The sequence below is a fragment of the Emydura macquarii genome, unplaced genomic scaffold (genome assembly GCF_026122565.2).
Source record: "Emydura macquarii macquarii isolate MOO-44397 ecotype Brisbane River unplaced genomic scaffold, CSIRO-AGI_Emac_v2 contig_3220, whole genome shotgun sequence".
Taxonomy (NCBI): Eukaryota; Metazoa; Chordata; order Testudines; family Chelidae; genus Emydura; species Emydura macquarii.
Window position 1 is genome coordinate 3706035 of NW_027133357.1, and position 22964 is coordinate 3728998.

The 22964-nt window shown below is 45.4% G+C and overlaps 1 protein-coding gene across 1 annotated transcript; it reads right to left on the reverse strand.

The window, feature by feature from the left end:
• Positions 1 to 627: 627 nt before the first annotated feature.
• LOC137142395 (uncharacterized) lies at positions 628 to 22759 on the reverse strand. The gene is made up of 6 exons (XM_067531739.1): positions 22599 to 22759; positions 10292 to 10409; positions 8658 to 8717; positions 7986 to 8147; positions 7158 to 7242; positions 628 to 5440 (listed from the first exon to the last, which is right to left on the reverse strand). The coding sequence occupies exons 1-6, from the start codon at positions 22757 to 22759 to the stop codon at positions 5184 to 5186; spliced, it is 843 nt and encodes a 280-aa protein (XP_067387840.1). The 3' UTR covers positions 628 to 5183.
• Positions 22760 to 22964: the final 205 nt, after the last annotated feature.

The following is a 22964-nucleotide window of genomic DNA, read 5'->3' on the forward strand; positions in this document are numbered from 1 at the left end:
GTTAATATCTGTTATTGGACCAACTTTTGTTGGTGAAAGAGACAACTGTAGTTGTGTTTCCAGCTACACAGAGCTCTTCTTCAGGTCTGGGAAAGGTAATCAGAGTGTCACTGCTAAATACAAAGTGGAACAGATCGTTAAATGTAAGGAGCAACATATGTTGCAAGATAGCATTAAAAGTGAAGTGGACAATTAACATCTCTGGATAGGACAAAGGAGAGCTAGAGGGTTACAGATTGTTGTAATGGGACATAAAAACAGAGTCTCTGAGTCCATGATTTTTGGTGACTAGCAAAGTTATGAATTTAAACTCCCAGGCCCATCTTTTGAAGGTGTTGAGATTGAGGACTGAGAGGGCAGATATATAGAGTGATGGTCCAGCAAAAGATAATACCCCACTTACCTAGTCTCTCTCATATCCTGGGACCAACACGGCTACAATACCACTAGAAACAAGAATATAGTCAGACAGAAAGCACACAGCAGATAGTCAGCTGGTTCAAATCAGTGCAATTCCACTGAAATCAAGGGAGCTTTGCTGAATTACGCTGGCTGAAGATCGGGCCCAGTATGTCAGTAATCAAGACAACTACATGGACTCCAATAGACTTTTTTAATCATCCAAAATATATTTTTATTTTATTTGACTTTTCCCATTGAGAACATGTAATGAAAGTTCATGCACCAGTCTGTATTTGGTTAGGCAGGCAGGGTAAGGTATATATTTACACATTGCTTTATGAATGCAAAATCTGCCATGAAATAAAATATATTGCAAACTTGTATAGCACATATAATTTTGCTGCTTTCTTGTGGTGTCCTGAGTAGCTATGGATATTAAATCCTCATTGTTTTTCCTAAGAGTGACAACTTATTTTAACCAAATATACAAAGACTTATACCCAGGATGAAAATCTACAAAATAACTCATTTCAGAACACAAGTAGATATAGTCAAAAGAGATGTTGTATCAAATTTGGCCCCAGATTTAGATTGTGTCAGAATTAAACTTCTACAAATCTTAAACTCAATGGAAATGGTTCCATGACTTCTTTTAAAATTTAATTCCCATTCTTTTTGTCTTAATAAACTTGATGTAGCCAGTACAGGCATGGAAATTTGTTTTTGAACAAGTGGGTCAAGTTAGAAACATAAATCCAGATTTAAGTGCCTACATAAAAATGGTCCGATTTTCAGAGGTGTGAAGTTTTGCTATTCTGATCTCATTTACACAATTTCAGTCTAGAATCACTCCAATGATTTCAATGGACTTACTCTTGATTTCACACGACAAGTGAGATCAGAATCTGACCTGATCATTTGCTTGGTATCTATTTAACCTGCAACATTTCTGTATCTGAATGTTTCAGAACAAGGGGGCTCTACAGAGATTTTTCTGCTGCATTGTCTCCCAAGAATAGGGAGCCAAATTATTTGCTGGTATAACTCCACTGAAGTCAACAAAGTTGTACTAGCATGGAATTGAACCCATTTTCTTTCCCCCCCTCTTAAAGCTCCACAGAGGCTTCACTTTCTTAGTCCACGAAGACTTCTGTGAATGGCAACCGAGGATGGCATTTTGATTATGTCTCAGGGCTATGTTCAGGGAAGTGGAGAGCCTCGTGGGCATTTTTATGTGGTAGTTCTTTCAATCTCCCTAACTGTTTTTAGCATTGCCACTCTGTCCCCAATAAGTCTGGAAAGTTGTTTTCTATGTGCTTTGTCCATCACTCCGTGGTGCAGCAAAGGATGCTCTGGTTATGCCGTTTAGTTTCTGTACAACTCAGGATCCCCTTTAGTGTCCAGGTACATGATCTTGGGGATCATGCCCTCCAGAAAGTTCCTCCTTTCACCTCCATCTCTGAGAAACCCAATCAGTTTCACTCAATAGGCCTGATACAGCAATCACTGGATGGGATTCTCTGGCCTGTGCCAGGCAGCAGATCAGACTAGATGATTAGAAGATTCTCCTCTGATCTTAAAATACAAGCATCTATTAACTCTGAATGGGTTTAGTTCAACTGGTGCAAGTCCCTGTATGCCCTCTCTTATCCTAGTTTAAGAGTAGCTTATTTCAGTTAAGCTAAAACACAGCAAGCCTAGTTAAACCAAAATAAGAATGTCTACACAGCCTTTTGCATTGATTCAACTTACTCACAGCTTGGGTGGTTTCCATTTCAAAGGGTTCAACATTGAAGGGATTGCAGACTTCCCCAGCAGTCCCTTTCTGCTGCGTTTCCTGCCTTTATAGTCCTGACCCAACTTGTTCCTCCTCAGCTGTTTTCTCATTCCATTGGGATTGCTTAGTCACCTGATTCCTCTCTGCTGTGGCTTGTTGAATTAATTAGCCACCTTCTCAGTCTGTTTTAATCCTCTCAGGGCAAGTATGGGGGGAACACCCCATCACAAGAGAAGCAGGCTTGCTGGAACTGAGCTACCTCCAGAGTGAGTCTAGACAGCAGCTTCCTTCCTGCTTAGCTGAGGAGCTGGAGGAGGCTAAGAGAAATTGCTACGGGCTGCAGCCCCAGATTCCACTCTGCTGCCATCCTTCCTGCCAAGTGGGGATGAAATTTGGAGGGAAATACATTGTTGTCCATTCCAGGCAGAAAGTTGGGGATACCTGTACTCCTGCCCCATCACCCCCACAAAAATGACATCCATCACTGTAGCCCTCACTCCCCTCCTCTCTTGTGTCATCAGCTGCTGCATCCTGCACGGTTGCAGTTCTTCCTGCACCAGACTCAGGGCCGCTGCAGCTCTCGTGATAGCAATCCTCTCTGTGCTCAAGCGCCTCTTTCTGGAAGAGTGCCAATGAAGACTGCACTGTAAAACATTACACTTACTCGGCACAAGAACCAGCCACATTTAGCATGGTGATCAAGGGCATAGAATTGTATTTGTAATAATATTTTGAGACATTTGACATATTTTTCTTTCACCTGTATTTTGCCTTTGCAAAATATTACCTGTCCACATTTTTAGCATGTCCTAATTTCAAATATATCCTAATGGTATGGGCCAGATTCTACTCTCATTTACATCTATGTGAATCTGGGGTAACTGCTTTGACTCCAATGGGAATCACTCTGAATTGACTCTACTGTAAATGACAATGGAATTTAGCCTGTTAAATAGGCACAATGACACATGGAATACAGCTAGATGAGCTAACTTATTGCTGCTCAGGAAGCATCATTACAGAAGACGGAAGATCGGATACCGAAGTCAGCACCAGACAAGCAAGAGTGAAAGAGATATTCTGGAAGAATAAATATCTGGTGAGAAGGGACATAAATCTGAAGACTAAATTCCAACTCTTAAAAACTTACATTTGGTCTGTGTTAAATTACAGCTGTGAAACACGGACATTCGAACCATCGATAATAAAGCAATTACAATCCTTCGAATTATGGTGTTATGGAAAAATTCTGAAAACATCATGGATAGACCATGGAATCAACAAAAAAGTTTTGGAGATGATTGGAACTCAGCAAATGCTAATTAGAGATCTTATGAAAAGAGATTCAATTTGCAGGGCACATTTTAAGGGGGTTCAGTGGGCGATGTATGTTTACAGAAAAAGATGATCTTAGATGGACAATGTGATATCATGGGTGGATCAAAAGGATTATTTACCCACAAAGAAATGAACAGAGGATTCTACAGAACTGGCTACCATGGTTGCAAACCTCCAGTACTGGAGATGCCACGTACAAAAAAGAGTTAACATTTTTTAGAATATTTAACTGCCAAATTTCTTCAGAGTCTGAATTTGTGATCTAAAATTCATCACAGCTCCAGTTACTACGGAAATGACACTTCCAGTTCCCTAATTGGGGCTGATCTGAGTTTGGCACTTAAAGCATGGATTCAGTTGCTTTGTTACAGGTGAAGAATAGAGAAAAGTGAAAGGTGGCAGCCATTTTGAAAGAGGACAGTTCTTTGTGAGTTTCTGATTTTTATACACCAGCCTCTGTTGACAGAAAACTTTCAATTAGGAAAAAAATGGCCCAAAATGACTGTTAATCCTAAATATTTCTCCTCAAAAGTTAGCCTTTGCAAAGATCTACTCAGCAGAATGGGTAGGAGGAAGAGCGAAAATGTGTGCAAGTGTGAGTGAGAGAGAGAATGAGACTTTGGAGGGCAGGAGGCAGAAGGAAAATGAGGTATACACTCCACCTTTTTTGCTCAGCTGTGGTAATGCAAAGCACCTACTTGCCTGGCCAGTAAGTTCTGGCTGCTTTGTGCTGTTCCAGAGTGCTATAAAGCAGTCAGTATGCACAAGTGAACATGACCAAGTTGCAAAATTGGAAAATAACTTAAAGTTGATACTTCTTAAGGGTCAATTTTCAAAAGCACTCAGCACTCAACATGTTCAACTATTTTGCAAAACCAGTCCCAAAATTGGGTGCTGAGCTGTTTTGGAAAGTCTGACCTTAATCTCTCTGCATCTCAGTTTCCCATCTATAAAACCGAGTTAATATTGAGCTGCCTCACAGAAAAATTGTGAGGATTAAGTTCATAGCTGTGTAGCACTCACATACTCCAGTCCTAGGGGCCACACCAGCATCTAGATAAACAAACAGAGCTGTGAGTAGCTTAAGCTATTTAATTAGGTGCCCATATGCAAACATAGGTGCCAAAAGTTAAGCACCCAAGTTTGAAATTTTGGCATAGATACTTAATATGGAAGTGTTTCCAGGGCAGCTTTCAGCAGCAGTGTAGAATTTCAGACACGATGGTCTGGAATGAATCAGATAACCTGAAAATTCACATGAAAGTCCCCTTTGAATCATACAAACAATACTTTGTATTTGCACAGCACTTTACAGCCCCAAATTGCCTCACTAATATTAATCCTCAACTGAAAAGCCTGAGCCCATTTCCCAGCTGGCTGCCTGGCTGTTCATTATGTGCGTCTTTAAGTGAAGACATATGTAAGAAACATTAGCAGAGGATTATCCACCACCATTCAGTTCAGACCTTGGCTGGGGAACAGATGCATTAAAATGCAGACTAGGATCTGTGTATTGCCAGTGAATGACGGAGTCCTCCGTCAGCAGAGGGTTTATCTGGAGTCACCTGTGACATGGCTAAATCATGGAGTGGATGCTGAGGCCCCGCTGGAGCAAGTTGATGGCAAATCCCTCTGCCCAATAAGAGGCTACCAAAGAGATGCTTCTTCAGGCTGCTACAAGGGAGAGTCTTGTACCTTCGCCCTCTCCGAGCTCCCCAGTTAAACACACTCTTTGGGCCGCTTCGCTGTCCAGTTTGCAGATCAGCACTGGGATGGCTCCGTGACTCTGGATAACTATGTTGATCGCAGCCTGTAACTTCCGGGAGACTCCCCCGGTGGTATCATGTGGCAGGGCAGATGTGAGCACAGGGGGATCCATGCTTCCATCAGGGTTGATGGTAATGGAATCCAGCAGCCTGGCACCTGTTTGGGCAAAGAGGTAGGGCATGTGGGTCAGAACTGGCATAAAAATGCTGAAAGATGAGACAAAGCTGTAGCACCAGGAGTGTGGAATCCACCCCAGAGAGCACATGGGACATTCCAGCCCTACTGAACAAGATACATTTCATTAACAGTTTGTGCCTAAACCTTATCACCACAGCACTACAAATGCCAGCCTGCACTGTGCTCTGGGCACATGACTGGCCACAGAATAGATACAGCTGGAGTGTATATACTACTGGGGAATTCTACCTTTCCCCAAGATCCAGCCATGGCCATCAGTCTCCAACCCATCTCAGTTTAGATTCACCAGATATGTCAGACTAGGCTTCTGTCTCTTCAGCATTGCATTGGTCAACTGCAGTCTATATATGGTTTTATACCATGCCCATCACTGTAGTATACAAGTATCCTCACAATATGGAAGAAGGGTGGGACTATCCCACCATCTGGTAAAGCTAAATTCCGAACAGGAAAACAACATTTTCCATTGTACGCCTCCCCAAGCATCTTGGACATGAACAGTAGATAAGGCCAGATCCTCACCTGACGTTAACTGGAGTAGCTCCATTGAAATAACTGGGGATATGATGATTTACACCATCAAAGGGCCTGACCCATAAAGTACAGGTTACAGATCACAAAGGGATACAGTAGGCACATTTACAGTAGAGTATTGCTGTAGATAGCCAATAAGGAGACAATACAGATGGGTCCCAGCAAGATACTAAGACTTCTTAGAAAGCAGAAGCAATGTCAATCCAAGGCTGTAAATTGGAGGAATAGACCTGAAGGAACATCCCAGTTACTTAACCCCAAACGCCCAAAGGGTGAGGTTATGCAACACCCTTTACTTAGTAACCCTTCTGACACCTCTCTTTCCTATACTAGTTATTAATAGGGATATATTGTTTGCTCATAATTTTTATCAGATGACATCTGGTTATATCCAATACGGTCCATGACTGGGGCTCCTAGGTGCTGTGGGAATACAAATAAATAACAATATACCTCAGGCCTAATTCTTCTTTGCTTTGCACCTTATGCATCATTTACATTTATGGAAAGTGGGTGGTAGCATTTCACACCCTCTTTGCATAGGTGTAAATAGCTACACACTGGACCAGAAGATGGTCCATTAAAAATATTACCTCACCCGCCTTGTCTCTCTAATATTCTGGGACCGACGTGGCTACAACAACACTGCAACTAACACCATTTAGAGGCAGTTACAACTTTAGGCTGTTTTTGAGAGACTGTCCCCTGCACAATGCACATTAATCAATGTGCACCAGTTCTGACACAGAGTACCCCCTATTATTCCTGTCCTGGGCTCCCACACCGCTTTGCTGCTGTCCCTCAACCTAAACCTGCCATTCCAGTCCTGGGCCCCTAAGCCACTCTGTTGATACCCCTCAAACCCAATCTGCATCTCCCCACCACCATTCCAGTCCTTGCATTCATTTGGGCAGGCACTAGCAACCCTGTCATCTTTGTTTTGATAGGCTCTGAATTGTTCCATAGGGATTATGCTGAGGCTACAAAACTCATGTCATTTGTGAGCTTCACCAAGATAAAATACAGATGTGAATTTCAGTGTATTAACCCACTGAACCCAATAAACAGCATTGAACAAACAAATATTGGGGGAAAGGACAGGAACAGACTCAATTTTTTCTTCTTGAGCCTTACACCATACCTGGGATATCAGGTGGACGGTCATAGATTCCACTGACATCAGTGAGGAAAACAACATGCCTAGGGGAGAATTCCCTGGACAGAACCTGCAAAATGAAAAACTGTGCAACAGAGGATCTAAAGCAACAGGTTCCTTTGTATCTTGGGGACAGTTCCAAGGCCAGTGTCTTGTGTGTGTTCTTCTCATTGCTGCCTGTTCCATGTATACATACAGTCACATAACTCAGAATCCTCTCCACAGCCTCTGCCCTCCTTCCTGGGTCCCTATTGCACAGTAAAGGATCAAGGGCTCAATCCTGCCCCTAGATGTGGGGTGGTAAGCAAAGATGAGGATGGACCAGTCTGTGGTCACAACTGGGTTAGGTCACAAGTGCCTTCAATCCTACTTTGGTGACCTCGGACCTAGTCACAATTGTAAATGTCACAATAATAATCCTAGGATAATCCCATACTGGAGTTTTTGTGCTGTTGGGGCTTTTTCCCAGTATTCACCTGGGGAAGCTATTAAAAGGTTAAGCTGGGGATCTGGTCACCTGTATGCAGGCAACAGTCAGTGTGCACAAATAAGACGACATTCCCAGAAGATGCCCATATCGACTCACAGGGGATCATCGGCTCTTCCAGAGATTCTCTGCTCATGTCAGAGGTCTGTCTATGATCATTTCAAGATGAGAGCAGTGGAGGAAGGGGTAGCATCAACATCAGCCCTACTGATAGAGAGAACACTTCCCCTCCCCACAAGACAAAGTCCAACAATAACTATCAGTGCATGACAGTGTGAGATTCCACCACTTCCCTTCCCACACCTGGTGAACGCCCGACATCTTACCTCAATGATAACATCCCCAGATAAGATACAGCAGTGCTGCTCAGAGTCCAGAGCACAGTCCCCATGCAGAACCGGGATGTAGCCAGCATCCAAGGTGTCCCTTATGGCAGCAATGCCAGCTTGGTTGACTTTCCTGCCGGCTGTCTTCCAGGCTCCAAAGGGCTGCAAGACAGATACCATGTGAGCCAATGGCTTATATTGATCACTGTCATGATCTAACAACATACCTCAGCTGTGTGCTCCCACCCCAGCCAGTCAGAAACCTTGCAGACATTCAAGCATGTACAATCCATGGCTTCATTCTAAGGTCATGTTACACTAGTTAACCTCTGGATTCCCTGTGTTGTGTCTTACAACTGGATGGCCAGACACTACTGTAGAATTAGCCAGTTCTCAGAGTCTTCTATCCAGTGGCCAGACTCACAGTTTAAGTATATCCTGCATGTTGGCCCTCTTGGGATTCGAATCAGTTCACAGCTAGCAGCTCTATTCACTGAGCCAAAAGGGATCCCTGCTGCTAGCTAAGATAGTAGGAGGTATGAAGAGTTGGAAGTCGCTCTTTGCATCTCTCACAACTCCCCTCCCACTGCATCAGGTTTTGCACTGGTCCCTTTCTACAGAAAGGGTAAAGCACCTAGAAAGCTGAGAAGGCAAATGCGGGATTCCCCTTACCGAAATGCCCACTGCTGGGACGCCACACTTCACCAGCTGCTCGGTCACCAGGTGATTCAGCTGTGGGACCAAACAAGATTCATTCCCATCAGAACAGCTTTTCTGTCTATGTGCACCCCCACATCATCTGGATCAATAATCAGGGAAGGACATAAGCCAAAGCAGGCACCTGCATTTGTTAGAGCTGTCTCATCAAGGCGATAAGAGTCCATACAATAACATCCGGAGTCACCAGATCCCAGGCCATCTCATCTTACTTCTATTTAATGAGATTACTTAACTGACCGCAGGTATGTGATATACATTATTGTTTCTAAGTTGCTCCTATTGTTATGCACTCAGACGACTGGGTCACTGGTTGAGTCCACTGGCTCCCTTTTTATTTGTTCATTTGTGGTTTGAAGCTTAAACAAACTAGTCTGTAAAATGGTTGTGGCACCTGGGTTAATTTTGCATCAGTTTCTAGGGAGACTTTCTGGGTTACATTTTAGTTACTTATTTACAACGAGCCAGATTTTCAAAACTGGTCAGCACCCAAGACGCTGGGCTTTTTGGACAAACTGGCCTTTACAGACCCCGACTGATCTTGTATCAGATCTTGTGTTTATTATAGGCAATGTGTAGAGGGTAGAGAAGGGAGCTGGGAACCAGGATTCCTGCATTCTGTTCCCAATTCTGCCAATCGTGTATAAGAGGGATTCCTGTTCTCACCTTCTGCTTCTCTTCTGACCCACAGGCCTGGGATTAAGGGGATGTGACCAGAGCATCCCTACACCTTGGAAGTCTTTGATTGCTGGAACAACTCCTCGTAGCCATAGGTAGGTAGGTGTAACTTAGGGCAGACCCAAGGCTGGGAGAACATAAAGGCTGTTTAAAACAATCTTTAGGACTTCCTTTCTTGACCTGTGCTGAGTGCAGGCCCAGGATCTGGCCTTTTGTATCTGAATTCTCCTGAGTGCTGAACAATGGACATTTGAACAGACATTTTACAGCTAATGGGCCAGATCCCCATCTGGAATGAATGAACATAGATAGTTCCAGTGGCCCATATTATTTAGCTTTAAGAAGCCTATGGCACTTGCTTCTCATAGCATTCTTGGCATGGTACCTAGTATCCTTAGAGGTCCTGTAACCACAGCCCTTGTTGTTGGGAATTTTCTGATGAAATGATTTTCCTTGTAGAATGCCAATTTGTCAAAACTGAAACTATTCACAGGAAAGCTGGTGTCAACAAATTTCCCAATTAAAAAAAAAAAAAGTTTCCAAATTGTCAAAATTTTGACATTTGCAAAGTGAAAAGTTTCATTTTCTGGGTTGAAACAACTTTTGGTTCAAAGTTTTAGTTAATTGATAGTAAACAAAGACATAATTTTTTAATTTTTTTAAAAAGACCAACGAGGACACAAAACATTTCCACTGCCCCAGTACAAATTAGCAATTGGAGAAAATCGTTGAGATTTCGGCTTTTTCTCCCAATTCAGAGCTGGAAAAAAATTCTGAAATCTCAAAAGCTCTTGCAGGATGGGAAACCCTCTATCCATCCTGCTCTACTCATGATGGTCCCACCCCGGGGTGGAGGATGCCTGTTATCCCACTACTCAGGGAAGCAGTGGGAGGCACGGGGTGCTGCATACCTTTGTAACGGAGAGCCTGGTCAGACACAGCCCTTGTCGCAGGGCCTCGCTCCCAGCCAAGCCTGCTGGCGATCCCAAGGCCACACCATTTGCCTTCGCTTGGAAATGCCCAAAGGACCTTGAATCAGGAAGAAGAGGTTGGTTATTAATATGAAGCCAGTTCAACCTGGGCTCGTCCTCCTCTGTGGCCTCAAGGTATCACAAGCTTTCAATCCCACAAACTTTGCTGAGAGATGCTAAACTGAGGGAAGATGCCAAGTGCATTCAATTTCCATCCCTTACATGCTCCCCTATTGCCTCAGCAGGAAACCTGCCTCACTCCCAGCTCCTGCTCTCTTCCCAGAGCCCTTTCCACTTCCCTACATTCCTCTGTACCCTTTAGTGAGCACCAAAGGAGGCCTTCCCCTTACCCATCTCCCCAGGTCCACTGGCTCTGTGGCCACGTTCTCTGCCCTTCCTTGTTACGCCAATCCATCTGTGTCTTCCTCATACATGCCTTCTGGCCCCTGCTGGTTGCTGGCTTGAGAGAGTGGATAGGACACAGCAATGACAGGAGGCAAGGCGGCAGCAGGAAGACAGACCAAGCCAGGGAACAAAGGGGAGGTGGAATGGTCAAGATTCACTGTAATGAAGAATCCGTCTCTCTATCTAACCAGCCTGAAAATTGGATTCTAATGCTTTACATCAGTTATTCAGGGGTTGAGATATCAGAGTGATGAAATAGACAGATTGATACATATTCTCCTTTCCAGTGGACTGTGGTATCATTTAGAGTCTTGACAAACTATGGCTGGAGATAGTGGACCTTAAATCCCATCTCTCTGGTTACTCTGTCCCTCCTCCCGAGAGCACACTCCACCATCCACATGATTTCAGAGTCAATGTCTCAGGACTCAGAGTGGAGATTAATGCAAGAGGCAAAACTGGTTTCTCCTTAGGAAGAATTTCTGGGCCCAGATGTTTGATTTCACATTCTTTACCGCCTCTTAAGCCTTGAGATTTCAGGTCCCACCAAGCTATTTTTCATGCTACAGGTGACAAAGTCTACAGCAAAAATCCCACAGGACTGTTAATAAAATACCACTGACTGTTTGAGGTTGGGTGTTCTCTGGCATGACCATAGCATGCCCAGAGGACAGGCACAGAGAGCAGTATATGAGGCAAAGCAGCCTGGGATGTCCTACCAGGAGGCAGAATGACTGGCCAAGTCTGTTACAAAGACACACTTATAGGGTGAGCAAAACACTGTGCGATGAACCCTCAACAGGATGACAACCATGGCTCCACCTAGCCTGTTGGCAACGGCAACACCTGGGCGGCTGCCATGATTACTAACTAAATATTAACCACACTTAATGGGGATACAAACCAGGCCAATGAATGGTTACGAATCTGCCTAAATATTATAGTGCAGCTTCGGCCGATAAGTCCAGTATCACCCACACAGCAGGCCAGGGGTGTAACTGGGACCAGCAAAGGCATCCAGAGGCTCCTGGTCCCCAGTTTCCAGGGCTTTAAAATGAATTGGACCTACTATCTCTCACAGACTTTTACCCAGAACAGATTCCTACCTAACAAAGAGCTGGAAAAGGTGGCTTCTAAGCAGAAGCCCCTCGACTGACAGTCCTCCATGTCTCTGACCATACCATGGACACACCTTATTACCATACGACCCGCACGACACACACCTTTCCACTTGGACCAAACCTTTTGATGTCACAGGCACCAGACACAAGCTCCCTCTGGCTACAATCAGACTGACAGATAGGCGGTTGCAAGACAAAGCGCTGGAGGGACAGGATGGGCTGATTGATAGATGCCGCAGGTAGATGCAGTAGAGGGTTAAAGGGGTGGATGCCAGGAGTGGCGGTATGATTGGATAGATCCATGGATGGATGGATGAATGAGCAAGAGAGATGGGATGGTGAGATAAATACTGTGGGTAGAAACTATGATGTGATGGGGGACAGAGGTCGTGGAGGGGCTTGCTCTGGCAGGGATGGAGGCCACAGGTGGCCGCTGTGGTGGTGATGGAGACTATGGGTGGCTGCAGTGGTGGGGCCACGTGTGTATGTGCAAGTGGACAGACTGATGAATAAAACCAGCAAATATCAATCCAGCAGTTACTGAAGCAGAGCAGGGTGAGACTAGCCTGGTTTTCAGTTCTGTAACTCTGAGGCAAAGATGATGGCCAGCAAATTGTTTTCCATCTGGGGTGTTGAAGTCCAGCAGGCTCCTGTCAATCTCTTTTACTGGCATATCAGGTGTCCCCAGACAGTCTGGGGCCATCTCTAACATGTTGATGCTCATGACAGAGAATGGAGAATCCCTTTTCCCCTTTGGCCGGTCGTGTGTTGTTTTCAGGCATGTCTTGTTTTATGCTCCATATTCTTTTGCGTCTCTCTTTTCACCCCCAACAGCTGTTTCTGTTTTGAAGAAAACAACCAACTTAAGTTCCAAAGAAGTCCTTCTCCCGAAGACGCCTGCTCCGTGGGGGAAAATCAGGTAGTGTCACAGTGGGGGCAGCCAGTCATGTTTATAAGCTGTAAGGGCCTGTCCTGAATCTAGCAACTCTGCCAAGAGCAGAGGTGGGCAAAATACGGCCCACGGGCTGGATCCTGCCTGACTAACATTTCTGTCCAGCCTGCCATGCAGGGGCATAGCTACGGGTGGGCCTGGGTGGGCCATGGCCCACCCACTTTGAAAGCAGGCCCACCCAATCCGTTGCTTCTGCTGCTGACGCTCCGCTTAAGCTACCCTGGAGTGTCAGGCAGCTTTCGGTTGGTCGGTCCCCGAATTTACGGCTTCCGGTCATGTGGCCAGAAGCAGGAAGCGACTGGCTGAGAATCACTAAGCTGTCCGACTCTCCAGTTGCCAAGGTAACTGGAGTGTCAGGCAGCTTAGTTTCTCAGCCAGTCACGCAACACCTTTGTCAGGCAGGGCAATTATCCCCATTGTGCAGATGGGGAGTTGAAACACAGAGAAGCCAGGGGATTTGCCCAAGGTCACATAGAAAGTCTGTGGTGGAGCAGGGAATTTAACCTGAGTTTTCTGAATCCTAGGCTGGTGCCCTAACCACTGAGAGAGACTGGAACTGGTGGGGAAGTGGGGGTAATTGCCCAAAATGCCAGGAGCCCAAAAAGCCAAAATAAAGAACTCCAAAGAGCATGGATCATGTAAATAAATAACAACAGCTGCCCTTCTTCAGCAGGGGATATGATGACAATGTTCTAGCCCCTCATGGTTATTAAAGATCCCATCGTCACAGTTCCTGCAAGAGCAGGGTTACCCTGTGTCCCAGTTTCCTACCCAGCTTCCAACAGAAGTATTTAAATTCCATGTCTCTAAACCCCCCATTGGGATTTCCCTGGATACAGCATCTTCCTTCTTTTTCTTTCTACGGTATCAACCTAATCTAGTCAACTTTCTATGTATCTCTCTCATTATCTATGCATCCTCCTTCTTTCCTTTGCTCTCTCTCTCTCTGCTTATCTTATTTAGTATAATAATGTGAGCCCTCCTCGGTAGAACAAGGTACATGCATGTCATTTAACAAAAAGACCTACATCTACGGCCCCTCTTTGCAGGTGAGCTTTGGCCTCTTGGTGTACGTACAAAAATAGAACATTACTAACATGAGACAATATCACTTATAAATAAATCTTCCTGAACCAGGACAGAATTCATCGGCCTTGCCACGTGACATGAAGATCAACAAATTCCATGGAGGGAGTGAATGCCAGGGTCAAGGGTCCTCCACTAACATTGCTCTGTCCCCAGCATGCAGACATAGCAGAGCATGAAGAAAGAAAGTGTGTCTGAGGAAGCCAGGACCCTATCAATACAGAGCTTCATGGATCTAAATGTTCTAGCAACAAACTGGGAGTCAGTGCAGTCCATAGGGCACTGGCATAAAATGCTGCCCATGAGATGCACCACTCATTAATTGATCAACTGCATTCTGCAGCAGTCAAAGCTCCCAAGAGCGGTTCTGGGATAGCCCCAAGGAAAACCCATCAGATCAATCCAGTCTGGAGGTAACAGAGACCAGGACCACTGAGGTGGAGTTTGTAAGTGCAAATAAAAATATTAGCCACAGCTGAGACCTGGGGATCCAGGAGCAGCTAAGGATCCCAAAGGGCCCTTTGATTCTTAATCTCGTCAACAAGAGATGGGAAGACCCCTGAGTCAGAGATTGTCTGGCATTGTCTTCCCCATCACCTGTTTGCAATCACCTGCACTAGGCACAGGTCTGATCCATGACTCTCTATCATGCCTGAACAACAGGAGAGCCAAGAAACCATCCATTTGAGACAGATGGAACAGAGCTGTAGGGCTGAGTGTCTTACACATGCTGATGGAAGTTCAGCCCAGACCATCCCACTCTCTCCCCACACATACACACTGAGCAAGTGGGGATGAATGTAGAACCCTGCAGTACCCTCGTGAGCAAACAGAAAAGCAATTGCCCAACACCACTGCCTGGGTTTGCTCTGTGAGGAAAGACTGGAGCCAGTGCAAATCCATCTACCTCTGCCAGGATCCACAGCCTTCACTTCCTGTCTTAATCTGCGGTGCAGAGTCAATGTGCCCAGAGACAGCTGCTAGGTTCCACCTCAGAGGCGGCTGCATTTCTGAAATAAGCAACTAATTAAAACGTAGTGACTCTGTGGCCTCATCGCTCTAAGATCCCCTGCCAAAATTATCCTGGTGGGTTGGGGCCAGGACCTGGCCAGAGTACCAAACCACATCAGTCACCTAATCAATGGGAGGCCACATGGGCAGATGCTCCCTGGAGTCTATGTAGGTTCAGCCTGGTGGGCCAACCCCACTTTCATAAGGACATCCCACAGGACATGTGAGCAACCCACTCTGTCTCCACTTTCATGAGAGTCTGACAAGGCTGGGGCTCCAGGCAGCAGCATACGCAGGGAAAGGATCTCAGACGTGGCAATGGAGAAGCAGAGGAGCAGGTGGTGTTACTGGGAAGAAGCTGGGATAGGAAATAGCAGCTCAGCACTGCAGGTGATGTGAAAGCCAGGCGCAGGCCCAGACAGGAGCTCACAGAGGCAGCTCAGTAGGGCTAAGCGGAGCAGAGACCCAGAAAGTCCAAGCTAGGGAATGGAAAGAGGCAGGCAGGTGGTTGTACATGCTACCAAAGGCCAGAAGGGAATCTGGAATGGAGGGCCTCGAATCCAGGTGAGCAGACCAGTAAAGTCAGAGGCTGAAGCAAGGAGCCAGAAAGCAGGGCTGGCTGCATAGTGTTGGAAGAGAATTTGGGCTATAGGCAGCTGGAGGGGGAACTAGGGGAAGCAGCAATTTCTGTAATTTGGTCTAAGCATCAGGACCAACATCTTCAAAAGCGGCACTGATTGTGGCTGCCTCTTATCTCAAGTTGAGCACCTTAAAGTCAAAGGCTGCTTTTGAAAACACAGCTGTGATGATTCCTCAACAAGTTAGCCACTGAGACAAGGACCAAGCTCGTCTCTTGGATTCCCAGCCTTGCCCTTTATCATGCTCATGCTTATCACCTCATGCTTCCTGCCCTTTAGCTCACCCTCCAAAGCATTCAGCACCTACAAGCAAGACCGACTTGAATCTAAAGCATATCACGGTCCCCCAGCTGCTCTGACAGAGCTGACCTTAAAATAAATAAATAAGAGTTTCCACAGGCCAACTCTAGACATTCATAGCTTTTTAAACCACCAAAAGTATTTCCTTCAAATCTGGCTTATTATGTAGATTTCAGTGAATCTGAAAAATCAAGCCAAGTCTAAAGATTACATGTACTATAACTTCTTGATCCTGATTTGCAACTACATTAGGGTGCCTTTGCACCATTCCGGAAGTATAAAGAGGCCTTATTACATTTACACCACCAGAATAGTATGATGAGTCTGCAGTTTAAATGGAAATCAGACCCAATATCTATAAAACATACTATAGTGTATATAAAATTCTAGATTGCATTATATCCTATATGGTGCTAATGGCAAATAATTTATAATGAACTAAACAGAAACTGCACTTTAAAGGTATAAGCAAAAGGATCAGAGTTAAGGTTGAGATTGTATCCTTAACTCTGTATTTCCTGAATTTTAGCTGTGTAAGTTCTCAACCTTAGAAGTGTACTGTCACTAATTTTGCATATATGTAGCTCTATATCAACGGCTTTCTTGGTATGGACATGATATTAAGATGGAAAACCAATGAATTACAAAGCATGTTTTCCAAGAAATGTCGCTACATGGCCAATGATCATGAGGTCACCTAAAAGCTTTGGTGGCATAAGATAACCAATGATGGACATCAACTGAATATTTAACTGGACCTGGTTAGGGATAAATCCAGGTGGTGCTCATTCTGCAAGAAGGTTATATTCCTTTGGTATTTGCCAAGATGATGCTGTTTTCCAAATCCATATAGCAACACATAGATTATCTAGAGCTATAAAATCAGCAAGTTAAGAAGTTTGCAGAGCACTTTGGGGGCAAGACGCACTACAGCAGGCAGAGTTGGCTGCAATGCCGAAAGTTAAGGTGGCCCAGTACTTTCCATTATTAGACTGTATTTTCAGAGGCTTATAACTGCCAAATTAAAACCCTTCAGGCTGAAATTTTCTATGCCCAGGGTCTGCATTAGTCTGTGATTTTTTTCCTGGAGAATTTCAGAGAAACAGTTCAGCCATTTCCAAACACGAGAATGGGGAAAACCCATTGCTAAAAATATGTTGAAATCATTTCACTGAGAAGTTCTAAAACCTTCATGTTTTGGAGCAGTTGCCAGGGAGATAGTTTCTCCTATGACCTCAATACCTTCCCACTAGATCCTAGGCAGTGTGGAGGAGGAACAGCACAACTGGAATGCAGAGGGGTGAGGGGCAGAGGAGAGGACAAAGTTAGATTAAAAATTGTAGGAGTTATGGGGTGGGAGGGGGAGAGAACAGAAGAGGAGGACAGCCGATGAGGTGGGGGAGGAAGGATAAGACAGGCGCATTGTGGGACAAGTGACAGGCAAATAGAGGCAGAGGAAGCCAGGAGCAGAGATAGCAGAGGGAGTCAGGCTGGAAGAACAGGGGTAAAAAGAACTGTAACCACTACATACATGCACCTGACCCCAGAATCTGGAAATAAATTCAGGCGACTTGGGCCTCACCATTCCTCTGCTGTAGGCAAATAGCTGTGAAACCTACTGGCAAAGCACGTGCCCCATGCCCATGATAGTCACATGGTCCACACAAAAATAACAGCCTACTTCTGCCATCTGTAACCCTGTTAGCTCAAGTGGTAGAGGGCTGTGTGGTGGATCTAAAGGTTCCCACCCTGCTAAAGACCCATGTGGGTGTCAATATGATGCCACATGATGGAATATCTGGTTTTTTCCAGGTTTTTTTTTTTAAATTACATTAATAAAAAACTACATTAAAAGAACATTAAGGTTGCAAAGTCAAGCACTTAAAAGTTAGGAAACGCCAGAATTAAGACTGCCTATGCAATCTTAATTGGGCCCCCTTGTACATTTGCACTACGAGATAGTCTTTAACTACATGATCACATACTGTATACCGTGTTGTTGTAGCCGTGTTGGTCCCAGGATATCACTGTGTATGCTTGAAAGCTTGTCTCTCTCACCAACAGAAGTTGGTCCAATAAAGGATATTACCTCACCCACCTTGTCTCTCTAATGATCACATGCTATTTTTTTTTCTAAAGGACCTGTGTCTCATTCAGTGCGCAGATGGACCATCGTCTGGAAATGAATCAGGTTTGTGCAGTGAAGGAGGCTGTTGTCTACAAGATCCCCCCTTTATTTGTTGCAGAAGTTGGCAGATGTGTAGTGAATGAGGCAGGGAACTGCAGGGAGAGAACAGATGGTCACATGGTAAGGCTACTAGACTGCTGCCCTGGAGAATCAGATTCTTCCCCCATCTCTGTCACAGAATACTGGTGTGATGCCGGGCAAGTCATACAACCAGACTTTTCAACGGTGGTCATTAAGTGTGTTCTTCATTTTCTGGGTGCCCAACAGAAGACCCTGGGGCAAGAGTATTAAAGATCTTTAGGCACCTAAATGTCTTTAAAAATATGCCCCTGGGGGCCTGATTTGTAGAAGGGCTGAGCACTCACGTTTGCAACTGAAGTCAATTAGAGATGCCCTTTGAACATATAACATGCAATAAAAATATTAAAGTACCCCCAAAATATTAGGTCGGGGACAGTTCAAGATGGGCACTTGACAATTCTGTGCCACTGTTCCCCCTCTGAAAAATGGGGATAATAATCTCTCTGAATCCCAGAGGGGTGTTGTGAAGAGAAATTCATTAATGTTTGTGATGTACTCAGGTATATATATATATAGTGATGAGCACAACAGAAAAGCCCATGAGAAAACTGATAATTCTGTCTACAGGGCAGGGCTTGGATGGTGTGCAGTAAATAAAACAAGGGGTCACACATTGAATGATGAGGATAAAAAGACATTGAATAGCTGATCATTCAGGGAGCACCATCCATCCATTGCTCTGAATGAGGCAAGAATCCTCAGGAAAAAATAGCATGTGATCATATAATTAAAGAATGCATCAAATGGCATATGCACAAAGAGGCTGAATTAAGGTTACACAGTGTTAGCCAATTCATGTGTATTAGGCATAGTATACATTACATTAATAGGGCTTATGCACATGGTATTAACATACATTATATATAGAAGGGCTGGGAAGTTAAATTAACTGAACATATTATGCTCTCTCCACTGTTCTGTTCACCCATGCCAAGTATCCCACAACATTTTGCAGACCTGATGTCAGCTTTGGCATTAGAAAATAGGAAGCCTGTTAAAGCCAAGATACATGAATGTGTCCTAGCACAGGCTGAGATGTACTTCTACACCCAACTTGTTTGGAATGTGGAAAGGTACAAAACAACAACTTGAGAACTGGTGGGTTGCTCTTAGTTTACATAGAAATTGTTTTGGAACTTGTAACTAGGCATGATATCAATATAAGTGGTTTTGGGGGGTGTATCATTGAAGCACATCTTCTGTGAAAGGTAAACATGCTGTGACATAAGAATTCCTTCCCAGAGAAGGGCATGTACATCTCCTTTTCGTATTGTATATTTTGTCATACTTTGGCTGAGTTTGGTGATTTGGTCTCGAACAGTCTTCATAATGAACCACAAGCATAGTCAATCAATTGGCTATACTAATAATCAACAGGCAACTTAATTTCAGGCTTTTTCTAACTTCTGAGAGCTTGACTTTGCAAACTTAACATTCTTTAAACATAAGCTAGGGGGCTATAATATAAATGTAAGATGATTATCACTTCCTACAGGTGATAAAAAAAAAGAATTTCTTCCCCTTTGTACGTGCCCATTTTTGCTCCTTTGTAATAGCCTGAACATTCTTCTAGTTTTTCTGCTTGCTTTTTACATTAGAAATTCAAGTCTACACTTCCCAGCTGTCCAGGAAAAGGCAAGGTAACTAGTAAGATTACGACTTCACAGACAGCAACAAATTGAGCCCCAATACCTGAGAGGGGAACGGATTAATTCAGATTTCTAAGCACTTTGTTTTGTTTTTAATAGCACCTATTTAACTCAAATACCTGAAAAACAGCTGGAAGAAAAATTATGAGTTAAAGATCAAGTGTCAAGATCCCTTTCAGTTGAGAGCTGAGACACTTTCTATATCTCTGAGTCTTCCAGTAAGACCTCCAGCAAAATAGAGACCACCACACTGGACACTCCTGATATTCACAGGGTAAAAATCAATCGGATTTTTTTTTTAAAATACAAGTCCCTTCCAGGGCTTCTTCATAAATTATAAAGAAAGAGGAAAGCTTAAAAATCCAGATTTCCTTAACTCCCCCTCCAGATCCCCTTTAAAAGCATGTTGAACACAAGGCTGATCTACCCTTAAAAAGGCAGGGCTACCATTACTGCTTCTGGGATCTAGTTCCTGGTGCAGGGCTGGAGAAAGCACAGGAAAGGGTAGAGAGCCAAGATTGTAGGGAAGAAAAGCCAGGAGATGCCACATATGGGACCCCTTGGCAGCAATACATCCAAGCTGGGGGCTGGGAATGGCTTGCCATGTAGGTATCTCTGCAGTGCAGTACCCTTCCCATAATAGCATCCTCCCACACTATCAATACTATAGTAGAGGGGTGAACTCTGAGCATGGCTCAGCAAGGGGACAATACAGAAGGCTTCAGTAAGACATCACAGCACCAGCTTGATCAAGAGGGGCAGAGCCAAACCTGGCACCTGACACTAGAAATGTTCCTGCCTGCAAAAAAACCTGACGAACAAGGGAACCCACCTATCTTCCACCAACCAGACCTGATATCCTTTAGCTAGAAATCCCACAGAGACTGCTCTCTCCTATAGCCATTTGCGTGCCTATATCCATCCCCTTTCCCCTCTGCCAGGCCTAGTAAAGATTCCTTTACCATGAGAAGTGTGTGTGTCAGCATTTTGTAGGGTGCTATAGGGCCTAGTGTCTATGATGTTTGCTTTACAGCTCGTGGCACTGCAGAAGAGTCTGATCCGACAGGGAGCCGGGGAAGCAGCCTCCCTCCCTGTGCATTTGGAGGAATGCCAAGGTTAGGAGAGTTAAAGCTGCTGTGGAGTGGGCAGAGTGTAAATTACCCCAGTGAGTTTTAACACCTCTTTATATAGTAACTTATCAAAGGCACAGCCCCCCTGTGACTTCTGCTTTCTAACCGTTCGGCACGCTTGGCTGTGCACAAAGACGCCGGTAATAGAGATATAACCCACCCAGAGACAGGGGTTTGGGAAGTTGCAATGGTTCCTCGTGCCAAAGAAAAGGCTGTAACATGGAGAGAATGAGATGAGTGATGCTGCACATGCTCCCTGCCACCCCCGCATGGTTTGCCTCTGTGGCAGGGGCCCGCTGATGTGACTGGGGGGGGCTTTACTAAGCATCGTTGTCATGGTTATTGAAATATTTGCACAGAAGTTTTCATAAGAGAATCTCATCATACTTTTCTGTCATTAGTGAATTACGCCTCAAAATACTCCTCCAAGGTCAGTATCACTATCTCCATTTGACAGGTGGGGAAACTGAAAAAGACAGCAACAAAGCAAGGGCTAGAACCCAGGAGTCCTGACTCCCAGGACCCTGCTCCAACCACTAGACGTCATTTCCACCCAGAGCCGGGAATAGAAGCAGGAGCCCTGACATACAACGCTCCTACTCTACTCACTAGAATACACTCCTCCCCAGAACCACATATAAAAGAACCCAAGGGTCCTGATTCCTGGGGCCCTGCACTCACCATTAGGTCACACTCCCTTCTAAAAGTGATAAGTAACAGCTAACTTCATTGACCAGTCAAATGACACTCAGTGTCACAGCACAGTAAAATCACTAATGAAAAGCTTAGCTGGAAAAAAATATAGTAAGGAAATAAAGTTCTCTCCTGGAACCCCTTTCTCCAAGACTCCAGTGCATCTTGAATGTACAGGAATTGGCTATACCAAGCTGAGCACCTTTACATCAGTCTAAAATGCAACCGGCCTACAGGGCTGTTTTCCTGTATTTCGGGGTGCATTTCTCTCCCCTGCTGTTGAGCAAGAGACCCACACAAAAGCACGGGTCAGTGACCTAACTCAGGGTATGTCTACACTGCACACTGAGCCCCGACTCTGACTCATGGTTGAGCCTAAGTCCCCCCTTCTGTCCACACACAAGTCAGTCTGACTCAGGTCAGCAAGTTCACAGGACCCTAACCAGAGCGAGAGTCCCGCTGTGACTCAGGTCCAAGCCCTGTCATTTTGCAGTGTGGACACAGGTCAAACATCAGATCTGAGTCAGAAGATCTGCATAGCGCAGTGTGGACGCATTAGCACAGCTGTGAGACCGGATCCAACAACCGGAAGCCGAGGTTTACAATGCAGTGCGGACGCTTGGAAACACCGAGTCCACAAGCCTGCCTCCCACAGGCCCCAGTCTACAGTGCAGTGTAAACATGCCCTGGCTGTTTCTCCAGGGGACACCGTGAAATTGACCAAGGAACCAGCCACTCCCCTGGGTCTGTCTCATTCCTGGCCATCTCGGCTGATCCAGGGATCGGTCATGGGGAGCCCCCTGCAGCCTGCGGGAGTGAAGTGTGTTCACCCCCTGGCACGGGCTCGGAACTCCTTCCCTGGCCCAGATCCTGGCTCTGCTGAGCGCACGGGGGTTGGTGACTTTGGGGGAGAGGAGACGCGGCGGGAGGAAGCTGCATGGAAGAAGTGGGCTGGGCTGGGCTGGGCGAGTTTCCCGGGCCGCCTCCTCCTACCCTGCTCCGTGCACGACAATGCACCGCCCGGCGCCAGCCAGGCACAGCCCAGACACGATGCCGGCCGCCCGCTGCAGGGACTCCGCCCGCAGGGTTTCCAGCTGGCCCTTCTGCGTCAGCGCGCTGCCCCCCAGCTTCACGATACAGTCCACGGCAGCCATAGGGGGCCGCCAGCCCCACACACACAGTCAGGTCGCTGCTGCCACTGCAGGCAGCCAACAGGGCCCCTACAATCCCGCCCCCGTGACATCACTTTTCTCCCAGCAACATTAACCCTTCCTACGCCTCCCCTCGGGAAGCTAGCTGGCCCGGAGTGGAGAATCGGCCCCTTCCGTCTGCACGCACCTGGCGAGCCCAGGGAGCGGG